The 21,571-nt window shown below is 49.3% G+C and overlaps 1 protein-coding gene across 1 annotated transcript in view; it reads right to left on the reverse strand.

Annotated features, from left to right (window-relative positions):
• The window catches only part of LOC136640320 (zinc finger protein 208-like), a 73,962-nt gene that overhangs the window by 13,944 nt on the left and 38,447 nt on the right, over nt 1-21,571 (reverse strand). Inside the window, exon 4 of the mRNA XM_066615362.1 lies at nt 10,844-11,547. Within this exon, the coding sequence (XP_066471459.1) occupies nt 10,844-11,547 (704 nt within the window). The remainder of the gene's footprint in view (nt 1-10,843; nt 11,548-21,571) is intronic.

The following is a 21,571-nucleotide window of genomic DNA, read 5'->3' on the forward strand; positions in this document are numbered from 1 at the left end:
GAGATCTGGGACTTTGTCTTCTCTGGGTCAGGCCTGGACGCTGGAAGGATCCTTTTCGGCTGCAAACTCCAACACTCTCAGGAAGGATTTTTATTCCACCTGCCTCTGTTCACGCCAGGAGCAAAGAAGCTGAAAACAGACCAAGCCGGAAGGGAGGATCTGAAGGACATGCAATTAAAAGACAAGGCACTTGAGAAGCCCCCACCCCCTTCCCTTTCAGGGACAGTCCCAGGGCTCAAACATGGTTCCCGGGCGTCCCTCCTGCGCCCGGCTCTTCCTGCCGCTCTTCCAGAGCTGACACCGCACCCCTTTGGACTTGTCGCTGTCACACAAACCCCAGCACAGAAGCAGAGCCCTCTAAGGCAGCCCCAGAGGGTAGTGTGCAGCAGAGGGGGGCCTTCCCTGGTCGGCCTTTCTGTCAGGCTGTCTCTCCCCTCTGGGGCTTCTCGTCCACCCATCCCAGGAGCACTAGGACCCACTCACCACCCCAGAGGGACCCACAGGAGAAGGCTGCAGGCCTGGAGGAGGGAGGCAGAGGAAGGGGCGGAGCAGGGACTGGATTCCCATTCACTCCTGTTAACCCTCACAGTGCCTGTGCAGAGGAAAGACTCCTGGTAGAGCATCACTGACTGGACCCTCCACTCCCAGGAGGCGCATCTCCTGCAGGGCTTCCCTCCTCCTCCTGCGCATCTGATGTGCAGCGAAGGGCAAGACTGGGGTCTCTGCTGGTCCCCCGCCTGGTGCTTGCGGCGGGGCATGCGAGGGTCGTCTTCGGGGGGGGCTTCCCATCTCCCTCCTGTCTGGTCTCTCTGCAGCACAACAGGGCAGGCCTGGAAGACACTCCGGGCGCCCCTTCCCCCTGCTGTCCTCCCAACTGGCTCCTGTCCTGTTGCCGCATTCCATTCCCTGCATCCATGTCCTTCCCGCTTGTGCACAGCCCCCCTTTAGGGGTCGTCCTGGGATGCCTCCCAGGCAGGTCCTGGTGGCTTCTGGATGCTGCTGCCCACCTCTTCTCCTGCCTGCTCCTACCTGTGGCCTCCACTGCCCAGGATGGTCCTAATAGGACGTGGCATCAGGCCCTGGTGGCACTGCTCTCTCTCTCCCACACCTCCAGCTGCACAGGGTGGGAAGCCTCTGACGCCGAGAGGTGGGGGCTTCAAGCCCACCGCCCTGCCACAGGCCTGACTCCCAACCCAAAGCACACCGTATCAGTTGTTCCCTAATTTTTAGCATTTTCCAGGCACTGACCACACCTGTCCAAGTCTCTTTTGGGCATAATAAGAGCTAGAAACTTGCTTTAGTGCAGGGGTGCCCAAACCCCGGCCCAGGGACCACTTGCATCCCTCAGGGGCCCCCAATCAGGTCCTTGGGGAGCCCCCAGTCCCCAGTGAGCCTCTGGCCCTCTAGAGACTTGTTGGAGCCTATGCTAGCCCAATGCAACTGCTCTCCACATAAGGACGACTGTTCGACCTCTCACCTGAGCTGTGGGATGAGGGCGCCCTCCACGACTTGCTGTTTCACATCTGTGATGCAGCAGTGGCAGAGAAGGAAAGGCTGCCCTTGCTTTGTGCCAGGCCTTTCATAGGCCTTGATCTACTGCAAGACCTTCATTCATTCATACAAGTTCCAACTCTAATAAATTCATTTATGTAAATTTATTCAAATTTGAAATGTAAATTAATTCTTTTTTTTCCTTGCCCCCAATACAGTGTCAGAGAGATGATGTGGCCCTCCCGCCAAAATGTTTGGACACCCCTGCTTTAGTGTTATGAAAGAAAAGAGACGGAAGGGTCCTGATCCTCAGTCTGCAGATCTCAACTTCTGTGCCTTTGGGATCAGAGCTCTGTTCATGTTGCTTCTTTCCTGGGTATGTCCTTCATGCTCACTGCAGCCCGGTCTTGGAGACCTGGACATTGAGCTGTTTAAAACACCTGTATTCACAGTAGATGACCTCTGGCAGACCTCAAGAAGACCTCCTCACTAAGGAATTAAGGATGCAATAAGAACATAAGAACATAAGAACAGCCCCACTGGATCAGGCCATAGGCCCATCTAGTCCAGCTTCCTGTATCTCACAGCGGCCCACCAAATGCCCCAGGGAGCACACCAGATAACAAGAGACCTCATTCTGGTGCCCTCCCTTGCATCTGGCATTCTGACATAGCCCATTTCTAAAATCAGGAGGTTGTGCATGCACATCATGGCTTGTACCCCGTAATGGATTTTTCCTCCAGAAACTTGTCCAATCCCCTTTTAAAGGCGTCTAGGCTAGACGCCACCACCACATCCTGCGGCAAGGATCCTGCGGCAATCCTGCGGCAATCCTGTCCTGCGCTGGAACAGGGAAGCCAAGAGGCTTGCGCTGTATCCGGTGTGGGATAGGGGCCCAAAGCGGCTCAGCCAGAGGTAAGGGGAAACATTTCCCCTTACCTGCAGGTAAGGCATGCTGGCCCCTATAGTCTCCTTGGACGTGCTCCACCTCCTGAGGTGGGACCTGGACAGATTGTCATTCTAAGACATGGGTCCTGGTGCTAAAAGTTGGAGAACCACCTTGGGTGTTATTTTTATAGCAGAAACCATCCATTCCTCTCTGTCCAGAGTCCTGAGCACAGTTGTTACTGATAGAGCAGACTTTAGAGGAATGATTAAAAGAACATAATGAAACACAGACTTTCTGATGGAAGTGTTTATTTACTTCCAAGATTTGGGCGTTCATGGCAATCTTTCCAAGCCTGTGCAAGGAAGGGCTAGGATCCAATCCAATCATGTTCCTGCATTATTCAAACTGAGTCCCAGAAGAGCCATCTGGCAGCTTCAGAGTCATGCGCCTCTCACCTCTCTCGCAGTGCACCCTCAACCCTTGCGCTCCTGCAACTGCCAGCTGGCTTTGCTCTGCCGCCCAAGGCCCCATTGGCCTTCAGGCCGTCCAACATCCTGCTGGAGCTTCTGTGAAACCAGCACCAGAAGAAATGGGTGCACCCTGGAAGTGACTGGTGTACAGACATGACCCAAGGGGTGGGGGCAGCCAATGGGTGCGCTGAGTGCCCTTCTTCTTCAGGACAACTCTGCCCACATGTCATTTTTGTGTGTATGGATTCTGGGTGAAACAATTCACCGTGCCAGACTGGCTTCTAGATATGTTGGCATGTAAAGGTGGTGCTTCTGGGAGCTGGGAGCAACTTTAATTCTGGCAGTTCAACATGGATGACTATGTGAGGATGGGATAGGAGGGCCAGGTAGTCTCCACTCCTCCCAGCAGGTGCCTCTATGACATGATCCCCTTTATGACATCATGAAGCCAAGGTGACCTCTGTTGGAGCACAGAGATGCTCAGGGGTGTCTCTGCCAGAAGGTGGAGGCCACATGGAGGAGAGCAGGTGGCAGGAGTGATATCTGAGCGGCGGCTGGGGAAAGAAGGCAAGTTCACTTTGCATGACTTGCAGGAGGAGGGGCAAGGAAGTGGCCTGAAGCAGGCGGCTATCTACGGCCTGAAGCTGGTGGACGTCATCCGACTGACATGGTGGAAGCTGGTGGACGTGAGTGGACAGAAGCCGGTGGCCGTCTGATTTCGGAAGCCAAGTGTGGATATGTCACCTGAGTCCTGACGAAGCGGGTGGATGTCAGTGAATGAAAACTGGTGGAAGTCTGCCCATTGAAGCCAGCTGGCGGAAGCCACTAGAAATCTTCGGATTGAAACCAGGGAGTGTGTGTGCATGAACGGGGGTGGGTGGGTGAATGGGGGTTGGCTTGATGCTCTGGCATCGCCAACTTTGTGGGATTGTTTGTGTGTTGAGGCAAATGTGGTCAAGGCAAGTGATGCTTTGCCCTTGGGAGCTGATGGAGGTTGGCTTCCAGGCACCCCAAGTGCACTGGATGGAGGAAAGGAACAATTGGTGGAGGTCCGTGGGAGGAAGGTGGTGGAAGGTGGTGGAGGGCGTGCAGAAGCCAGGCATAAGGCTGGCAGGCAGAGGCTGGTGGATGTGCCTGGGTGGTGCTTGTGGATGACCATGACTCTGGCTTTTTGATGCACATTGTGCATTAAGCAGCTTCACAAGCAGGGCGTCTGGTCCCGACCGAAAGATCCAAGCCCTTCTTCATCATTTACAGAACCTCCTTAGATGCCACCTCAAAGGTAGATTGGGACCAAGTGCCCCCAAACTGCTAGCTCAGGTCTGGCTCCAAGACCCAAAGCTCTATCTGAATATTTAGGTCATGGGGAGGGGCAGGGAAGGGGGTGCACAGGAGGTAGTCCTATCTATTCTCATTGGGAGGAGGGGCTCTGTGATGGTGAAAAGGGAGAGGAATGTTTTTAGTGGGGTGCCACCTACAGATCAAAACTCTGACAACTGCCACCCCTCTCACTTGGGACAGAGGAGCCCAGGGCCACGTGAAGTTCTTCAGTACAATGTACTCAAAGTAAGTGGTCACAAATAGAGTAAATATTATACAAATATTACACAAATATTGAGTAAAAAATAGAGTGTGATTGTATATTGTGGCTACTGTAAATGTGCTTTTGATCAGGAGAGAGATCTTGGGGTGGTGGTGGACAGGTCGATGAAAGTGTCGACCCAATGTGCGGCAGCAGTGAAGAAGGCCAATTCTATGCTTGGGATCATTAGGAAGGGTATTGAGAACAAAACGGTTAGTATTATAATGCCGTTGTACAAATCGATGGTAAGGCCACACCTGGAGTATTGTGTCCAGTTCTGGTCGCCGCATCTCAAAAAAGACATAGTGGAAATGGAAAAGGTGCAAAAGAGAGCAACTAAGATGATTACGGGGCTGGGGCACCTTCCTTATGAGGAAAGGCTACGGCGTTTGGGCCTCTTCAGCCTAGAAAAGAGACGTCTGAGTGGGGACATGATTGAGACATACAAAATTATGCAGGGGATGGACAGAGTGGATAGGGAGATGCTCTTTACACTCTCACATAATACCAGAACCAGGGGACATCCACTAAAATTGAGTGTTGGGCAGGTTAGGACAGACAAAAGAAAATATTTCTTTACTCAGCGTGTGGTCGGTCTGTGGAACTCCTTGCCACAGGATGTGGTGATGGCGTCTAGCCTAGACGCCTTTAAAAGGGGATTGGACAAGTTTCTGGAGGAAAAATCCATTATGGGGTACAAGCCATGATGTGTATGCGCAACCTCCTGATTTTAGAAATGGGTTATGTCAGAATGCCAGATGCAAGGGAGGGCACCAGGATGAGGTCTCTTGTTATCTGGTGTGCTCCCTGGGGCATTTGGTGGGCCGCTGTGAGATACAGGAAGCTGGACTAGATGGGCCTATGGCATGATCCAGTGGGGCTGTTCTTATGTTCTTATGTTAATGAGGCTGCAATTACCAGGTGTCAAGAGTGATGGATGAATCTAAGCAGAACAGACTGAGTTTCATTTACAACCCCCCCCCCCCCCACACACACACACACACAAGTCTAAAACAGAGAGTCAAAAAGAGATTTTGCATTCAGGCTTTCATAGACCAGAGAAAGAAGCATTTGGATTTCTAAATTTATTTGGGCTTCTCTTAAGATCACAATAAAGTTTGGCAAACACAAGAAAGGCTACTTTACAAGCTTCATGTTAAGACCCCAAAGTTAGTATGTTTGCATGTAAAATAGAGTATGATAGAATTTCTATCTCCTAGAATGAAGCTTCTGTTGAAAAATTAAAAAGCTGAGATGTCTAGCTACTTAAGATGATGAATGAAGACTAAACTAAACAAAGAATATCATATAAAGAAAAGCTCTTTAGACACTAAGAGCATCACAGAAATGCCAATAGTTTCTTTGGTTGGCAACCTTCAGTCTCGAAAGACTATGGTATAAGCCTACAGCACCCGGTATTCCCAGGCGGTCTCCCATCCAAGTACTAACCAGGCCTGACTCTGCTTAGCTTCCGAGATCAGGCGAGATCGGGCATGCCCAGGGTAATAGTTTCTTAATGCATTAATAATTATAGAGATTGTTTTTTTAAATAGAAACTAATGTTAGTAGGATCAGAAGTGAATCCTTAGCTCTTTGAAAGTTATAGAAATATACAGAAATAATTATTAAAAGATGCTTAGTTCAAAATTGCAGCTCTAAGCAAAGCAATTAAAATTTGACTATTAAAGCTGCTCCCAACCATAAATTAGGGTAGATAAGAACTTTGTAGACTCAAGTGATCAGACTATTTATGACTTTCCCTGGCGCCAAGAGTATTTTTAATGAGAGAATAGTTAATTTTGTATGACAAGACAAGATATAAAACTTGGTAGGAGACAAATCAACTTGACAGGAACCAATTAGCAGGGGCATCTGGACAGTATCAAAGAGGCCCAAACTAACACAAACATTCCAGAGATGCTGCCTGCATTCTAAATTTAACAAAGAGAGAGCACGCTTTAGCAAAGGAAGAAAACACTCAAAAAACCTTGTTTTGGGGCAGAATTTGGATTGTTTGGTATCAAATTGAATACCACTATTGAATACCACACTAAGAATCATAGAGAGCCTAAAATTAAGTTTTTTAGAAGTTTAAATTAATAAATAGAGAAGAGTTTAAACAATACCGCTGAATAAATGAGTGAACAGTGCCACCTATTGATGATTGAAAAACCATGCAGTAACCTGAGACAAACAAAAGATTAAAGCTTGTGGCCAATCATGTAAAGAGCCCCATTTCTGACATCACCCGGTATTGGCAACCTTCAGTCTCGAAAGACTATGGTATCGTGCTCTGTAAGGTGGTTCTGGCACAGCGTCTAGTGTGGCTGAAAAGGCCAATCCGGGAGTGACAATCCCTTCCACACTGGGAGCAAGTGTAGTCTGTCCCTGGTCTGTCTCCCTGGCTATGGGCCTTCCTTCTTTGCCTCTTTGCCTCAGACTGTTGGCCAAGTGTCTCTTCAAACTGGAAAAGGCCATGCTGCGCAGCCTGCCTCCAAGCAGGCCACTCAGAGGCCAGAGTTTCCCACTTGTTGAGGTCCATTCCTAAGGCCTTCAGATCCCTCTTGCAGATGTCCTTGTATCGCAGCTGTGGTCTACCTGTAGGGCGCTTTCCTTGCACGAGTTCTCCATAGAGGAGATCCTTTGGGATCCGCCCATCATCCATTCTCACAACATGACAGAGCCAACGCAGGCGTCTCTGTTTCAGCAGTACATACATGCTAGGGATTCCAGCACGTTCCAGGACTGTGTTGTTAGGAACTTTGTCCTGCCAGGTGATGCCGAGGATGCGTTGGAGGCAGCGCATGTGGAAAGCGTTCAGTTTCCTCTCCTGTTGCGAACGAAGAGTCCGTGACTCGCTGCAGTACAGAAGTGCACTCAGGACACAAGCTCTGTAGACCTGGATCTTGGTATGTTCTGTCAGCTTCTTGTTGGACCAAACTCACTTTGTGAGTCTGGAAAACATGGTAGCTGCTTTACCAATGCGTTTGTTTAGCTCAGTATCAAAAGAAAGAGTGTCAGAGATCGTTGAGCCAAGGTACACAAAGTCATGGACAACTTCCAGTTCATGTGCAGAGATTGTAATGCAGGGAGGTGAGTCCACATCCTGAACCATGAACTGTGTTTTCTTTAAGCTGATCGTCAGTCCAAAATCTTGGCAGGCCTTGCTAAAACGATCCATGAGCTGCTGGAGATCTTTGGCAGAGTGGGTAGTGACAGCTGCATCGTCGGCAAAGAGGAAGTCACGCAGACATTTCAGCTGGACTTTGGATTTTGCTCTCAGTCTGGAGAGGTTGAAGAGCTTTCTGTCTGATCTGGTCCGGAGATAGATGCCTTCTGTTGCAGTTCCAAAGACATGCTTCAGCATGACAGCAAAGAAAATCCCAAACAAGGTTGGTGCAAGAACACAGCCCTGCTTCACGCCACTTCGGATGTCAAAGGGGTCTGATGTGGAGCCATCGAAGACAACAGTGTCCTTCATGTCCTTGTGGAAGGATCAGATGATGCTGAGGAGCCTGGGTGGACATCCAATCTTGGGGAGAATCTTGAAGAGGCCGTCTCTGCTGACCAGGTCGAAAGCCTTCGTGAGATCTATGAAGGCTATAAAGAGTGGCTGTTGTTGTTCCCTGCATTTCTCCTGCAGTTGTCTAAGAGAGAATACCATATCAGTGGTGGACCTGTTGGCTCAGAATCCGCACTGCGATTCTGGATAGACGCTCTCTGCAAGTACCTGGAGCCTCTTTAGTGCAACTTGGGCAAACAACTTTCCTAAAACGCTAAGGAGAGATATGCCACGGTAGTTGTTGCAGTCACCCCTGTCACCTTTGTTCTTGTACAGCGTGATGATGTTTGCATCCCTCATGTCTTGAGGTACTCCACCTTCTCTCCAGCAGAGACAGAGGATTTCATGCAGCTCAGTGACAATGATCTCTTTGCAGCACTTTAGGACTTCAGCAGGGATGCTGTCTTTTCCTGGTGCCTTGCCAAAGGCAAGGGAGTCCAGGGCCACATGAAGTTCTTCTAGGGTTGGTTAACTGTCAAGCTCCTCCAACACAGGCAGGCACTCAATGTTGTTCAGCGCTTATTTGGTGACTACATTTTCTCTGGAATATAGCTCAGAGTAGTGCTGCACCCAGCGTTCCATCTGCTGCGTCCGATCCTGGATGACCTCGCCTGTGGCAGACTTCAGAGGGGCAATTTTCTTCTGTGTTGGACCTAGGGCCTACTTGATACCATCATACATCCCCTTGATGTTGCCCGTGTCAGCTGCTATCTGTATCTGGGAACAGAGCTGGAGCCAGTATTCGTTAGCACATCTCCTGGCAGCCTGCTGGACTTTGCTGCGAGCAGCTCGGAGGACCTGCAGGTTGCGCTCACTGGGACAGGCCTTGTATGCTACTTGAGCTCTCCTCTTTTCCTCAATGACTGGTGTCAACTCCTCAGAGTGGACTTCAAACCAGTCTGCCGTCTTGTTGGTCTTCTTGCCGAATATGGACAAGGCGGTGTTGTAAACAGTATTCTTGAAATGTTCCCATCTGTTGGATGCATTTGCATCGGCCGGGCCTGGAAGAGATTCCTCAAGTGCTCGTGCAAATTCCTCCACTTTTCTCTGATCCCAGATCTTGCTGGTATCAATGCGAGGTCTTCCTTCCCTTTTCACCCACCCCTTGGCCAATAGCAGAGAGATTTTTCAGACAAAGAAACCAGGACTATTTAAACAAGAGACACCCATTGAAACAAGGCCATTCTCTGGAGGCACTGAGAGTTACCACAGCTCTCTGTGCTCCCCAATTTAAACAAAAAGAGAGGCCCATTGCTGGCAATGAATACATGCTTGTGGATAATCACCATTCTTGCTTACCGAGTCTATTTTGAGTTTGTTTCCAACTTTGAGTTTGTTTTAAGTTTGCTGCGGACACAACATCACACCTCGCAACACAGGCTTTTATTGAATTGTATACAGTTGGTCCACGGGACTCATGTCCAAAGCATGGACACCGTCTGAACGCTGGTCCTTAACCTTTATACCACACAATCCGTTGTCTGAAAATCTAGACTTCTCATTCGCTTAAAGTTTGTCATCATAAATGGGGCTAACTCTTAATAGGATATAGATAAAATACCATTTACATACAAGATGGAAAATAGGTGGGCAACAAACAAACAAAGCCATTGATTGGCTATTATTTACATACAGGTGGGGTTTCATCCTTAAACTCTGCCAAAATTACACAATTTCCAAAAGTTTTCAAAAACCATTATAAAATTGACTTCTATGCCTTGCAAGACAGAGCCTTTGCCAGATGCATTTTGCAGAGCGTGGTTGCTAGTGACTCGGGTTCTTCCCACCCATGAGGTTGTACAGCTTGGGCTTTTCCCATTCAAAGGACTGACCCTGCCATGGAGCCACTGCAGAACGGGAGGGTTTGAATTTGCCTGTGAACTTCCCTTCTCAGTAGTGCCATGACAGGGTCAGTCCACCTGCCCGTCTGACACTCAAGTCAGTGCAAAAAAGAGAGAGAGAGAGAGAGAGAGAGAGAGAGAGAGAGAGAGAGAGAAATAGGACAGAACAGGTTCAGGAGTTTGGGGGTTATCTGCGAAGGTCCAGCTGGGAGCCACAGAAGGAGGAGGTCCTTCAGTGCCCCTATCCCTAGGTCTGAGCCCTGCTCTTCATAGGCCTAGGCCATTCTTTTCTAGTGCCAACAGGTGCATTCTGTGCATGGAGGCGAGTGGAAGTCATATCCAGTTCCTGTACGGACATTCCAGAGGACTCTTTTCTCATGGACTAGCTATTACACCAGGGAGGGGGCATACAGTCTGGGGAATCATGGAAGCCCCACCCACTCAGGATGACTTGGATAACTGAACTGCCTGCCTGCTTCCTGTTCGTAGTACTGACCCTGCCATAGCATCACTGGGAAGGGGAGTTCACCAGCATGCCGAACCCCCCCCCCCCCATTATATTCAGGAAATAAACTAAGAGCCAAGTGGATTAAAACATATGTTCAAGTCAGTAAATATTTAGTTCATGATAATTAAATCTTTCTACAAATTTAAATGCTTCTTAAATATTGTTGCTCTCAGACTTCTGAAGTCTATTTATGGTATGTGGCTCACAGTTAAATCAAGTTTTGCAATTCCCGATTTATATGGTTTCGCTTCTGTGTGGGTCCTTTGATGCCAGATCAGTTGTGAACTCAGAATGTATTTTTTTCTACACTCCAAGCATTATACAGCTTCTCCCCTGTGTGACGTCTTCCTTGTACAGTCAGGTTTATGCTCACAGAGAAGCTCTTCCCGCACTCTAAGAATTGATATGGTTTCTCCCCATGTGGTTTCTTTGATGCACAGTCAGTCCTCTGCTCACACTGAAGCTCTTTCCACACTCCAAGCATTGATATGGTTTTTCACCTGTGTGAGTTCTTAGATGCACAGAAAGTTTTCCACTTTCAGTGAAGCTCTTTCCACACTCCAAGCATTTATATGGTTTCTCCCCTGTGTGGGTTCTTTCATGTGAAATCAGTATTTTTCTCTGACTGAAGCTTTTTCCACACTCCAAGCATTGATACGGCTTTTCCCCTGTGTGGGTTCTTAGATGCACAGAAAGTTTTCCACTTTCAGTGAAGCTCTTTCCACACTCCAAACATTTATATGGTTTCTCCCCTGTGTGGGTTCTTTGATGCACAGACAGGTGTGAGCACCAACTGAAGCTCTTCCCACACTCCAAGCATTTATATGGTTTCTCCCCTGTGTGAATTTTGTGCACAGACAGCTGTGAGCTCTGACTGAAGCTCTTCCCACACTCCAAGCATTTATATGGTTTCTCCCCTGTGTGGGTTCTTTGATGCACGCTCAGGTCTGAGCTCTGACTGAAGCTCTTTCCACACTCCAAGCATTTATATGGTTTCTCCCCTGTGTGGGATCTATGATGGTAAGTCAGGGATGAGCTGTGACTGAAGCTCTTTCCACACTCCAAGCACTTATATGGTTTCTCCCCTGTGTGGGTTCTTTGATGCACAGTCAGGTTTGAGCTCGTACTGAAGCTCTTTCCACACTCCAAGCACTTATATGGTTTCTCCCCTGTGTGGGTTCTTTGATGGTAAATCAGGGATGAGCTCTGATTTAAGCTCTTTCCACACACCAAGCATTGATATGCTTTCTTCCCTGTGTGGGTTCTTTGATGCACAGTCAGGTGTGAGCTGTGACTGAAGCTCTTTCCACACTCCATACATTTATATTGCTTTTCTCTTTTATGGTTTGTGTGACTTGTTCCAAGTTCTGATTTACAGCTGATGGTTTTTGCCAATTGAGGATGTTCTTTCCCCCTCATTCCAGTTTCTCTTTCTGAATCAACTTGGGTGAAATCCCACCCTTGAGGAAAATCACCTTTATCTCTCCATTCCTCTGTCTCCGTTCCATGCTGCTCCTCTGGTCTGTCGTAATGCACAGCTTCCTCCCTTGTGTGGGTCTTTTTATGGACGATAACATCTGTGCTGGTGGTGAAGCTCTTTCTCATCTCAGATAATATAAATGCTGGCCTTCCCTCCTCTCTCCTTGATCCATCCTGGTCTCTAAGAGTTACTTCCTGTATATCATGCGTGGTTATTTCTGGTGACATCCCATGTGGTTCCCTTTTATCCTCTTCTCTATTGCTTCCTGGAACAAAGAGAGAAGCACGATGAGCAGCCCAATAGAGAAATGGGACCTCTAATGTCCACACCTTAGCAGGAAACCCCAGTGGGTTCAGTGGCACTGACTCCCTGGAAGATATATCTTAATTTATTTGTGGTATTTTTCTTCTTCCTTTCTCCCAAAGGGTTCCAAAGCAGCCATTCAAAGCATTGCTTAGGATTGTAGCCCTCTCAGTAATCCATTCGTACTTACCTGCTGTGCAGGAATAAAAAATTACTACTGCCTGGCTTGTTGCAACCTGACTAAGCCTGGGATTGGAGCAGCTTTTCTATCCCTTGTAGGTAATGGCTACAATCCTAACCAACTTTCCTGAGAGTAAGCCCCATTGAACAAAATAGGACTTACTTCCAAGTAGACAAGGTTAGCATTGTGCCCAATGTTTTTATTGGAGAAGTCACAAGAGGGGTACTCCCTCATGGAGCCCACCAGAGAACAGGTGACTCTGGAGTTATCTGGTGTGCTCCCTGGGGCATTTGGTGGGCCGCTGTGAGATACAGGAAGCTGGACTAGATGGGCTTATGCCCTGATCCAGTGGGGCTGTTCTTATGTTCTTATATTGTGCGATACTAAGAACCTGGGTAGAGATGTGAGTGTTACTGAGCTATTGGGGAACAGTGATCATGCTGCAATCCGTTTTTTTCATGCATGTCAGGGGAAGAATACTGGGCAAATCTCTCACACTTGACTTCCGATGAGCAGACTTCCCTCAAATGAGGAGGCTGGTTAGAAGGAGGTTGAAAATGGAGGTAAAAAGAGTCTAATCTCTACGAAGTGCATGGAGGTTGCTCAAATCAACAGTAATAGAGGCCCAGCGGAATTTTATACCACAAAGGAAAAAGGGCTCCACTAAGTCCAGGAGGGTGCCCGCATGGCTATCCAGCCAAGTTAGAGAGGCTGTGAAGGGCAAGGAAGCTTCCTTCCGTAAATGGAAGTCTTGCCCTAATGAGGAGAATAAAAAGGAACATAAACTATGGTAAAAGAAATGTAAGAAGGTGATACGGGAGGCCAAGGGAGACTATGAGGAACACATGGCCAGCAGCATTAAGGGGAATAATAAAAGCTTCTTCAAATATGTTAGAAGCAGGAAACGCACCAGAGAAGCGGTTGGCCCTCTGGATGGTGAGGGAGGGAAAGGGGAGATAAAAGGAGACTTAGAGATGGCAGAGAAATTGAACGACTTCTTTGCATCTGTCTTCACGGCAGAAGAACTCGGGCAGATACCGCTGCCCAAACGGCCCCTCCTGACCAAGGAATTAAGTCAGATAGAGGTTAAAAGAGAAGATGTTTCAGATCTCATTGATAAATTAAAGATCAGTAAGTCACTGGGCCCTGATGGCATGCACCCTAGATTTATTAAGGAATTGAAGAACAAAGTTGCTGATCTCTTGACTAAGATATGCAACTTGTCCCTCAAAACGGCCACGGTGCCAGAGGATTGGAGGATAGCAAATATCACGCCAATCTTTAAAAAGGGAAGGAGGGGGGACCCGGGAGACTATTGGCCAGTAAGCCTAACATGTATACCAGGTAAGATTCAGGAATGCCTCATCAAAGATAGAATCTCAAAACATATAAACGAACAAGCCTCACTGAGGGAGAAACAACCTGGCTTCGGTAAGGGTAAGTCTTGCCTCACAAACCTTTTAGAATTCTTTGAAAAGGTCAACAGGCATGTGGATACAGGAGAACCCGTGGACATTATACATATATCTGGACTTTCAGAAGGTGTTTAACACGGTCCCTCACCAAAACCTACTGAAAAAACTCCACAGTCAGGGAATTACAGGTCCTCTCCTGGATTGAGAACTTGTTGAAGACCAGGAAACAGAGAGTGGGTGTCAATGGGAAATTTTCACAATGGAGAGAGGTGAAAAGCGGTGTGCCCCAAGGATCTGTCCTGGGACTGGTGCTTTTCAACCTCTTCATAAATGACCTGGAGACAGGGTTGAGCAGTGAGGTGGCAAAGTTTGCAGACGACACCAAATTTTTCCAAGTGGTGAAGACCAGAAGTGATTGCAAGGAGCTCCAGAAGGATCCTCCAAACTGGCAGAATGGGCAGCAAAATGGCTGATGAGTTTCAATGTAGGTAAGTGTAAAGTCATGCACATTCGGGCAAAAAATCAAAACTTCACATATAGGCTGATGGGTTCTGAGCTGTCTGTGAAAGGTCAGGAGAGAGATCTTGGTGTAGTGCTGGACAGGTCGATGAAAGTGTCGACCCAACGTGTGGTGGAAGTAAAGAAGGCCAATTCTATGCTTGGTATCATTAGAAAAGGTATTGAGAACAAAATGGCTAATATTATAATGCTTACAAATCTATGGTAAGGCCACACCTGGAGTATTGTGTCCAGTTCTGGTCGCCGCATCTCAAAAAAGACATAGTGGAAATGGAAAAGGTGCAAAAGAGAGCAACTAAGATGATTACGGGACTGGGGCACCTTCCTTATGAGGAAAGGCTATGCCGCTTGGGCCTCTTCAGCCTAGAAATGAGACGCCTGAGGGAGGACATGATTGAGACATACAAAATTATGCATGGGAAGGATAAAGTGGATAGAGAGATGCTCTTTACACTCTCACATAACACCAGAACCAGGAGACATCCATTAAAATTGAGTGTTGGGAGGGTTAGAACAGACAAAAGAAAATATTTCTTTACTCAGCGTGTGGTTGGTCTGTGGAACTCTTTGCGACAGAATGTGGTGATGGCATCTGGCCTTGATGCCTTTAAAAGGGAATTGGACAAGTTTCTGGAGGAAAAATCCATTACTGGTTACAAGCCGTGATGTGTGTGTGCAACCTCCTGATTTTAGAAATGGGCTATGTCAGAATGCCAGATGTAAGGGAGGGCACCAGGATGCAGGTCTCTTGTTATCTGGTGTGCTCCCTGGGGCATTTGGTGGGCCACTATGAGATACAGGAAGCTGGGCTAGATGGGCCTATGGCCTGATCCAGTGGGGCTGTTCTTATGTTCTTATGTAAACCATCCCTGGCATTAACTCAAGAGGGGGCTGGGAGTCATCTCTGCTTGAACCCCTGGACAGCTGCTTTCAATCAGTGTAGGCAGTACTGAGCCAGACGGGTCTGACTCACAAGGCAGATTCCCTATGTTCCAGAACACCATGAATGCTTCCCAAGACAAGCCCAGGCTGAGGAGGACGAGCTGCTTAAAGGCCAAGACATCCCTTGTCTTCCCCTCGGCTCACAATGTTCTTCTTCTGCACACCCAATTCTCATAGCAGAAGAAAGTGCTAAGATCTGTCACTAAAGAAAACCAGAAGAAAGAGGACTGAAGTTGGCAGTTTCTCCACTTGGATCCGATGCCCAAATACAGCTGGCAAATCAGCAGGTTCCAAAGACTTTGCCAATGCCACAACAGACAATGTCCAAGATGGCATCAGCCACAAGTCCTGCAGGTGGTCTGACAAACATACAAGGCTCTTGGAATCAGAAAGTGATGAAAATAATCTCTTTCTGCTCATTTAATTAAATCATTAAATCTCCTTTAATTCCTGTTTAAATGAAAACCTCCCACATGCTGGAGAAGGAGCGGCTTTATGGGCCAAGACATCCCTGGGCTATCCTGTGACTCATAATGGCAGTTAAATCTCATCCTGTACAAAGCCATTTCTCCTAACAAGAAGAAGTAGCAAGATCTGGGCACTAAAGAAAACCAAGAGAAGGAGAACTCCAGTGGCCTCTTTGGCTCTGATGCCCAAATAGGGATTGCAAAATTCCAAAAGCCTTTCTTGGTACCAAGACAGACCAAGTCCAAGATGACATCAGCCACAAGCCCTGGACATGATCTGGAAAACTTAAGTGGGAGTTGGGAGAAATAATCTTCAATCCTAAGCCCTCTTCACTTTAGACCTGAAACCTCCCATAGTGGGAACCAGAGCAGACCCACGTCATGCCCCCGTCAGTGCAATAGTTCAGTGTTCCTCTGAAGACATGAGGTACAGGTCATAGATCTAACACAGCCCCTTCAGTCAGCCTGAGAAATCCCACTTTCCCCTGGTGATAGGACCAACGGGTCATGAAAAATCCCACCAGCAGCAGTGCCTAGTCCTCGAGAAACCACCAATTCATGGGGAAAGAAGCTGAACAATACAGAAGGACTGGAGGAGGCGTGACCAGCACTGTCAGGTATAAGTGGTGCATTTTGCAGGTCCAGAGAGCATCGGTTCAGCTCTAGAACAGCAAGGAATATCAGGCATGTTCAGAACACAAGTTCCAAAGCTACATGCCCCATTTTAATGTGCAATTCTAACAGTGGAAAACAAGAATAGCACCTCATGTCTTGGGTTCCTACACACCAAGAAGGAAGGATACCCTTACCCAGAGAGGCCACCATCTCATAATTCTCCAGCATGACATCCCTGTACAGAGCCTTTTGTCCTGGATCCAGCAGAGCCCACTCCTCCTCTGTGAAGCGCACAGCCACCTCCTCGAAGGACACCTGAAACAAAAAATAAAACAGTTCTGTTCCCAGAGAGAACATCCCACCCTTTCGATAGAACATTTCCCTGCTCTTTTGCCCACAGCCTGAAAGAGAAATTAAGTTGGGATCAACTGGTATTTTCCTGCAGTATATTTAGCAAATCAGAACAGTTCTTTGCACGTAATTTCCTCCTCTCTTTTCTAACGAAACAGGCGCAATCCATGCATGACACACGTGGTCCTGAGAAAAAATGCCACATCGCTTGAGTGACCACATCTATGGTATTCAGTGGCCACATCGATGGTACTAGACTGGGAGGCAGGACGACTTACCAGTAATTGAAAAGTGGTCCAGGAAATATTCACAGACCGCCTCACTGTTTCACCACATACACAACACGGCAATCCTTCTGTCCCGGCGGGGGGCAGACAGGGATGCCCAGGTGTGGCCTCCCTTGGAGGGACTGCTGCCCACTATGATTGTGCAAAGAAGCAAAGATCGTGCATTGCTGCTTACAGAGAAGCATGAAAATCTTTACATTTCTGTGTTGCATGTAAGAGGAATAGCCGACTCCAGTGTAGCAGGCCAGAGTTTGTACATGCATATGCTCAGCTTGTCCTGAGTGAGCAACCTCCATCGTGCTGCTGGCTATGCCCCTTTTTGACCCCCCCAGGACCTGCTCCCCTCAGTCACTGCCCACTCAGCACTGCACTGCTCTTCCTGTGGGTAGCGTTTGTTCTTAACACAAGGCCTGCCATTTCAGGTTCTGAAGCTGTCTGCTTGCTCTGCTCAGCTGCTGTCACTGAAGGTCTGTCTGGAAAAGGAGGGCAGCCAATGTTCTCTGAGCTGCTCTTGTCCTGAGCCATAATCTGTTGAGTTCAGCCACATCACAACCTCTGCCTGTCTTCAACAACCTTCTCTTGCTCACACTCACACGCAAGCAAATGTCCATCTGGCATTCATTCAATCCCCCAAATCTAAAACAAATCCTGATGAAGTCAGTGGCCAGCAGCAGCAGCTGGGCCACGGTGTCCAACTGGCAGAGGGGGCAGAGGCTCCCTGGTGAGACTCACAGGACCCTTTAAACTGTTTGGAAGGACAGTGCAGTGAGTGAAGGACCCCTGAAGGGCTGGGGAGAAAAGGCTCCAGGCCGCTCCTCACTCCAGCCACCATGATTGAGGGTCCCCCACCCATGCAGTGGAAAAGGGAGAGTGCTGCTTAGAGACACAGATTCTGAACTCAAAGGAACATCTGAGAACATGCGAGGGCGTCCTAATAAATAGAGACAAATAACAGGACTTTGCTGGTCAACCAACACTCCAGCCATTGGAGTTCTCTGGAGTTCACACGTACTCTTCTGAGTGGTCAAATACACTATTTTACAGCACCAGACAAAAAGGTTTCCTTCAAGGCCTGAGAGACAGGAGGAGGACAAGGTGTTCCTTGCATGTTGCTCTGGGGATCCCCCCCTTACCTGAGCAGGCTGCAGAGGTGCTGATTCTGCTCCATGCGAAAGAGGAGACGGTCTGCAACGTGGCCCTGATGCCATCTCACTGCCTGTGAGGGAGACAAACCTGATGGGAAGTCATTGAATCTTTGTGCCCTCTTCCTTCTGCAACTTGACATGATTTCCCCAACTCAGAAATGCCTCCATTGAGTGAGACACTCACATCCTCATTCCCTTGCTTCACATTCTTCCTTCTGCCACCTGGTCCCTGTTCCTTCCCGTCCCTGCCGGTCTAGTCACCCCCATCCTCTCCTTGCAGTCCTTGCTCCTTCCAAGAGTCAAAAGTCCACTGAGACCCACATTTCCTGCTGCATTGTCCACCTCCAATCAGTCCTCCTGCAGCTGTTCTTTCACAAAGCCCAGTCCCTAGGAGTGACCTTGAGCAGCACACAAGACAGGTCCTGTATCCATTCCAGGTGATGTCCTGCAACTCAAAGCCTGATTTGCCAATGCAAAGAACAGGAGGAAGTCAGATGTAATGGGGGCATCTTGGCAGGGCTGTTTTCCAGAACAGTCATGGGTGGAAGTTCAGTTAAGTCTCGAAGGGCTCAGTTCTAAGGGCCAATAGTGCTGGAGCTCAGCTTGTAAATGTGCCATAAAGCACATTTGTGGCACTCTTGGAGTAAGAAGTGCTGGCTCTGGGCTAGCACCAGTCAGTACTGGACCCAGTACTTGGAGGTGCACAGTTTCAGGGTGGGGGGGGAGATATTATGGGGTGGAGGGAGGGCAGAGCAGGGGGAGGAACTGGCCTGGGAGGGGGTGGGACCGGCAAAGACCTCCTCTGCCAAATCCTATCTTCCATGTTCGTCTGAAAGCCCAAAAAAAGCTTCTCCAATCTGCGCTGGTAAAATAGCCAGCACAGACTTGAGGAAGCTCATTGTGGGATTTGCACCCTTACTCAGGGGAAGAGGACAAACGTCCCATGAGAAGACCTCAGCAGCCTCCATGGGGCCACTGGATGTAGCAATAGCCCTTCAGCTGCACCCAGTGCCACCGTGGTCCTTCAGACTGTGCTTGTCAACCAGTGATACAGGTACTACTGGTGGTACATGACATAGTGTCGGGTGGTTTGCAAGGGACCCCTGGACACCTACTGCCTGGCTGTGAGACCAGCAATGCAACGCAACAAATGGTGGAAGGAGGTTCTGCTTGCAGCAAGAACTGCAAAGCATGCTACTCCGCACTTGATAAAGCCCTCCCCTCCACCAGAGCCTCTTACTGGTGTTGGTCACATCGCATCTGGCCTCTCATTCTGGAAGTAACTGGGGATGATGCCATCACCAGTTACTTCCAGTGATCCTTTCAACAGGTGCACCATGTCAAGTGGTACGCAGACAACAAACATTAGGAAAAGCTGTGGAAGTGGAACGAAACCACCACCACCACCTGCCCCGCTGACACACACACCTGGAATGATGAAGCAGGCTCTGGGAGGGCAGGGCAGAGATCTGGGGCTTTGTCTTCTCTGGGTCAGGCCTGGATGCTGGAAGGATCCTTTTCGGCTGCAAACTCCAGCACTCTTAGGAAGGAGTTTATTCCACCTGCCTCTGTTCACACCAGGAGCAAAGAAGCTGAATACAGACCAAGCCGGAAGGGAGGATCTGAAGGACATGCAATTAAAAGACAAGGCACTTGAGAAGCCCCCACCCCCTTCCCTTTCAGGGACAGTCCCAGGGCTCAAACATGGTTCTCGGGCGTCCCTACTATGCCTGGCTCTTCCTGCAGCTCTTCCAGCTCTGACACTGCTCCCCCTTTGGCCTTGTCCCTGTCACACAAACCCCAGCACAGATGCAGAGCCCTCTAAGGCAGCCCCAGAGGGTAGCGTGCAGCTGGGGGGGGGCAGGAGTGTCACAGTTCCTCTCCAGCCCCCCCCCCTTCCCTTTCCTTCCCTGGATGGCCTTTCAGCCTGGCTGCCGCTCCCCTCTGGGGCTTCTCTCCCATCCACCCCAGGAGCCCTGGAACCCACTCACCGCCCCTGAGGGACCCACCAGGGAGGACTGCAGGCCTGGAGGAGGGAGGCAGAGGAAGGGGCGGAGCAGGGACTGGCTTCCATTCACTCCTCCCATTAACCCTCGCAGTGCCTGTGTAGAGGAAGGACTCCTGGCAGAGCACCCAGGCTGGAGCCTCCACTCACAGGAGGCATCTCCCGCAGGGCTTCCCTCCTCCTCCTCCTGGACGCAGCATCCGATGCGCAGCGAAGGGCAAGACGGGGGTCTCTGCTGGTCGCCCGCCTGGTTTTTGCTGCCGGGGCGAAGGAGGGGCATCCTCAGAGTGGCTTCCCGTCTCCCTCCTGCCTGGCCTCTCTGCAGCACTGATGGGCAGGCCTGGAAGACCCTCCGGGCGCCCCTTCCCCCTGCTGTCCTCCCACCTGGCTCTGGTCCTGATGCCGCATCCCATTCCCTGCATCCATGTCCTTCCTGCTTGTGCACAGCCCCCCTTTAGGGGTCGTCCTGGGATGCCTCCCAGGCAGCTCCTGGTGGCTTCTGAAGGCTGCTGCCCACCTGTTCTCCTGCCTGCTCCTACCTGTGCCCTCCACTGACCAGGATGGTCCTACTAGGACGCGGCATCAGGCCCTGGTGGCACTGCTCTCTCTTCCCCACACCTCCAGCTGCATAGGGTGGGAAGTCTCTGAAGCTGAGAGGTGGGGGCTTCAAGCCCACTGCCCTACCATAGGCCTGACTCCCAACCCAATCAGGACCTCCGGGAGCCCCCAGTCCCCAATGAGCCTCTGGCCCTTTAGAGACTTGCTGGAGCCCATGCTAGCCCGATGCAACTGCTCTCCACATGAGGACGACTGTTCTACCTCTCACCTAGAGTGGGATGAGGGCTCCCTCCATGACTTGCTGTTTCACATCTGTGATGCAGCAGTGGCAGAGAAGAAAAGGTTGCCCTTGCTTTGTGCCAGGCCTTTCATAGGCCTTGAGCTACTGCAAGACCTTCATTCATTCATACAAGTTCCATCTCTAATAAATTCGTTTATGTTAATTTATTCAAATTTGAAATGTAAATTAATTTTTTTTCCAGGCCCCCGACATAGTGTCAGAGAGATGATGTGGCCCTCTTGCCAAAATGTTTGGACACCCCTGCTTTAGTGTTATGAAAGAAAAGAGATGGAAGGGTCCAGATCCTCAGTCTGCAGAACTCAGAGTCCAGACTCAACTTCTGTGCCTTTGCAATCAGAGCTCTGTTCATATTGCTTCTTTCCTGGGTGTGTCCTTCATGCTCACTGCAGCCCGGACTTGGAGACCTGAACTGGACACTGGGCTGTTTCAAACATCTGTCTTCACGGCAGATGACCTCTGGCAGACCTCAAGAAGACCTCCTGACTAAGGAATTAAGGGCACAATCCTGTCCTGTGCTGGAACAGGGAAGCCAAGAGGCTTGCGCTGTTGTGGGATAGGGGCCCACTGCATCTCAGCCAGAGGTAAGGGGAAACATAAGGGGAGGTAAAGGTGTAAGGGGAAATGCTGGCCCCTATAGTCTCCTTGGACCTGCTCCAACT

This window comes from Tiliqua scincoides, chromosome 2 (genome assembly GCF_035046505.1).
Source record: "Tiliqua scincoides isolate rTilSci1 chromosome 2, rTilSci1.hap2, whole genome shotgun sequence".
Lineage (NCBI taxonomy): Eukaryota > Metazoa > Chordata > Lepidosauria > Squamata > Scincidae > Tiliqua > Tiliqua scincoides.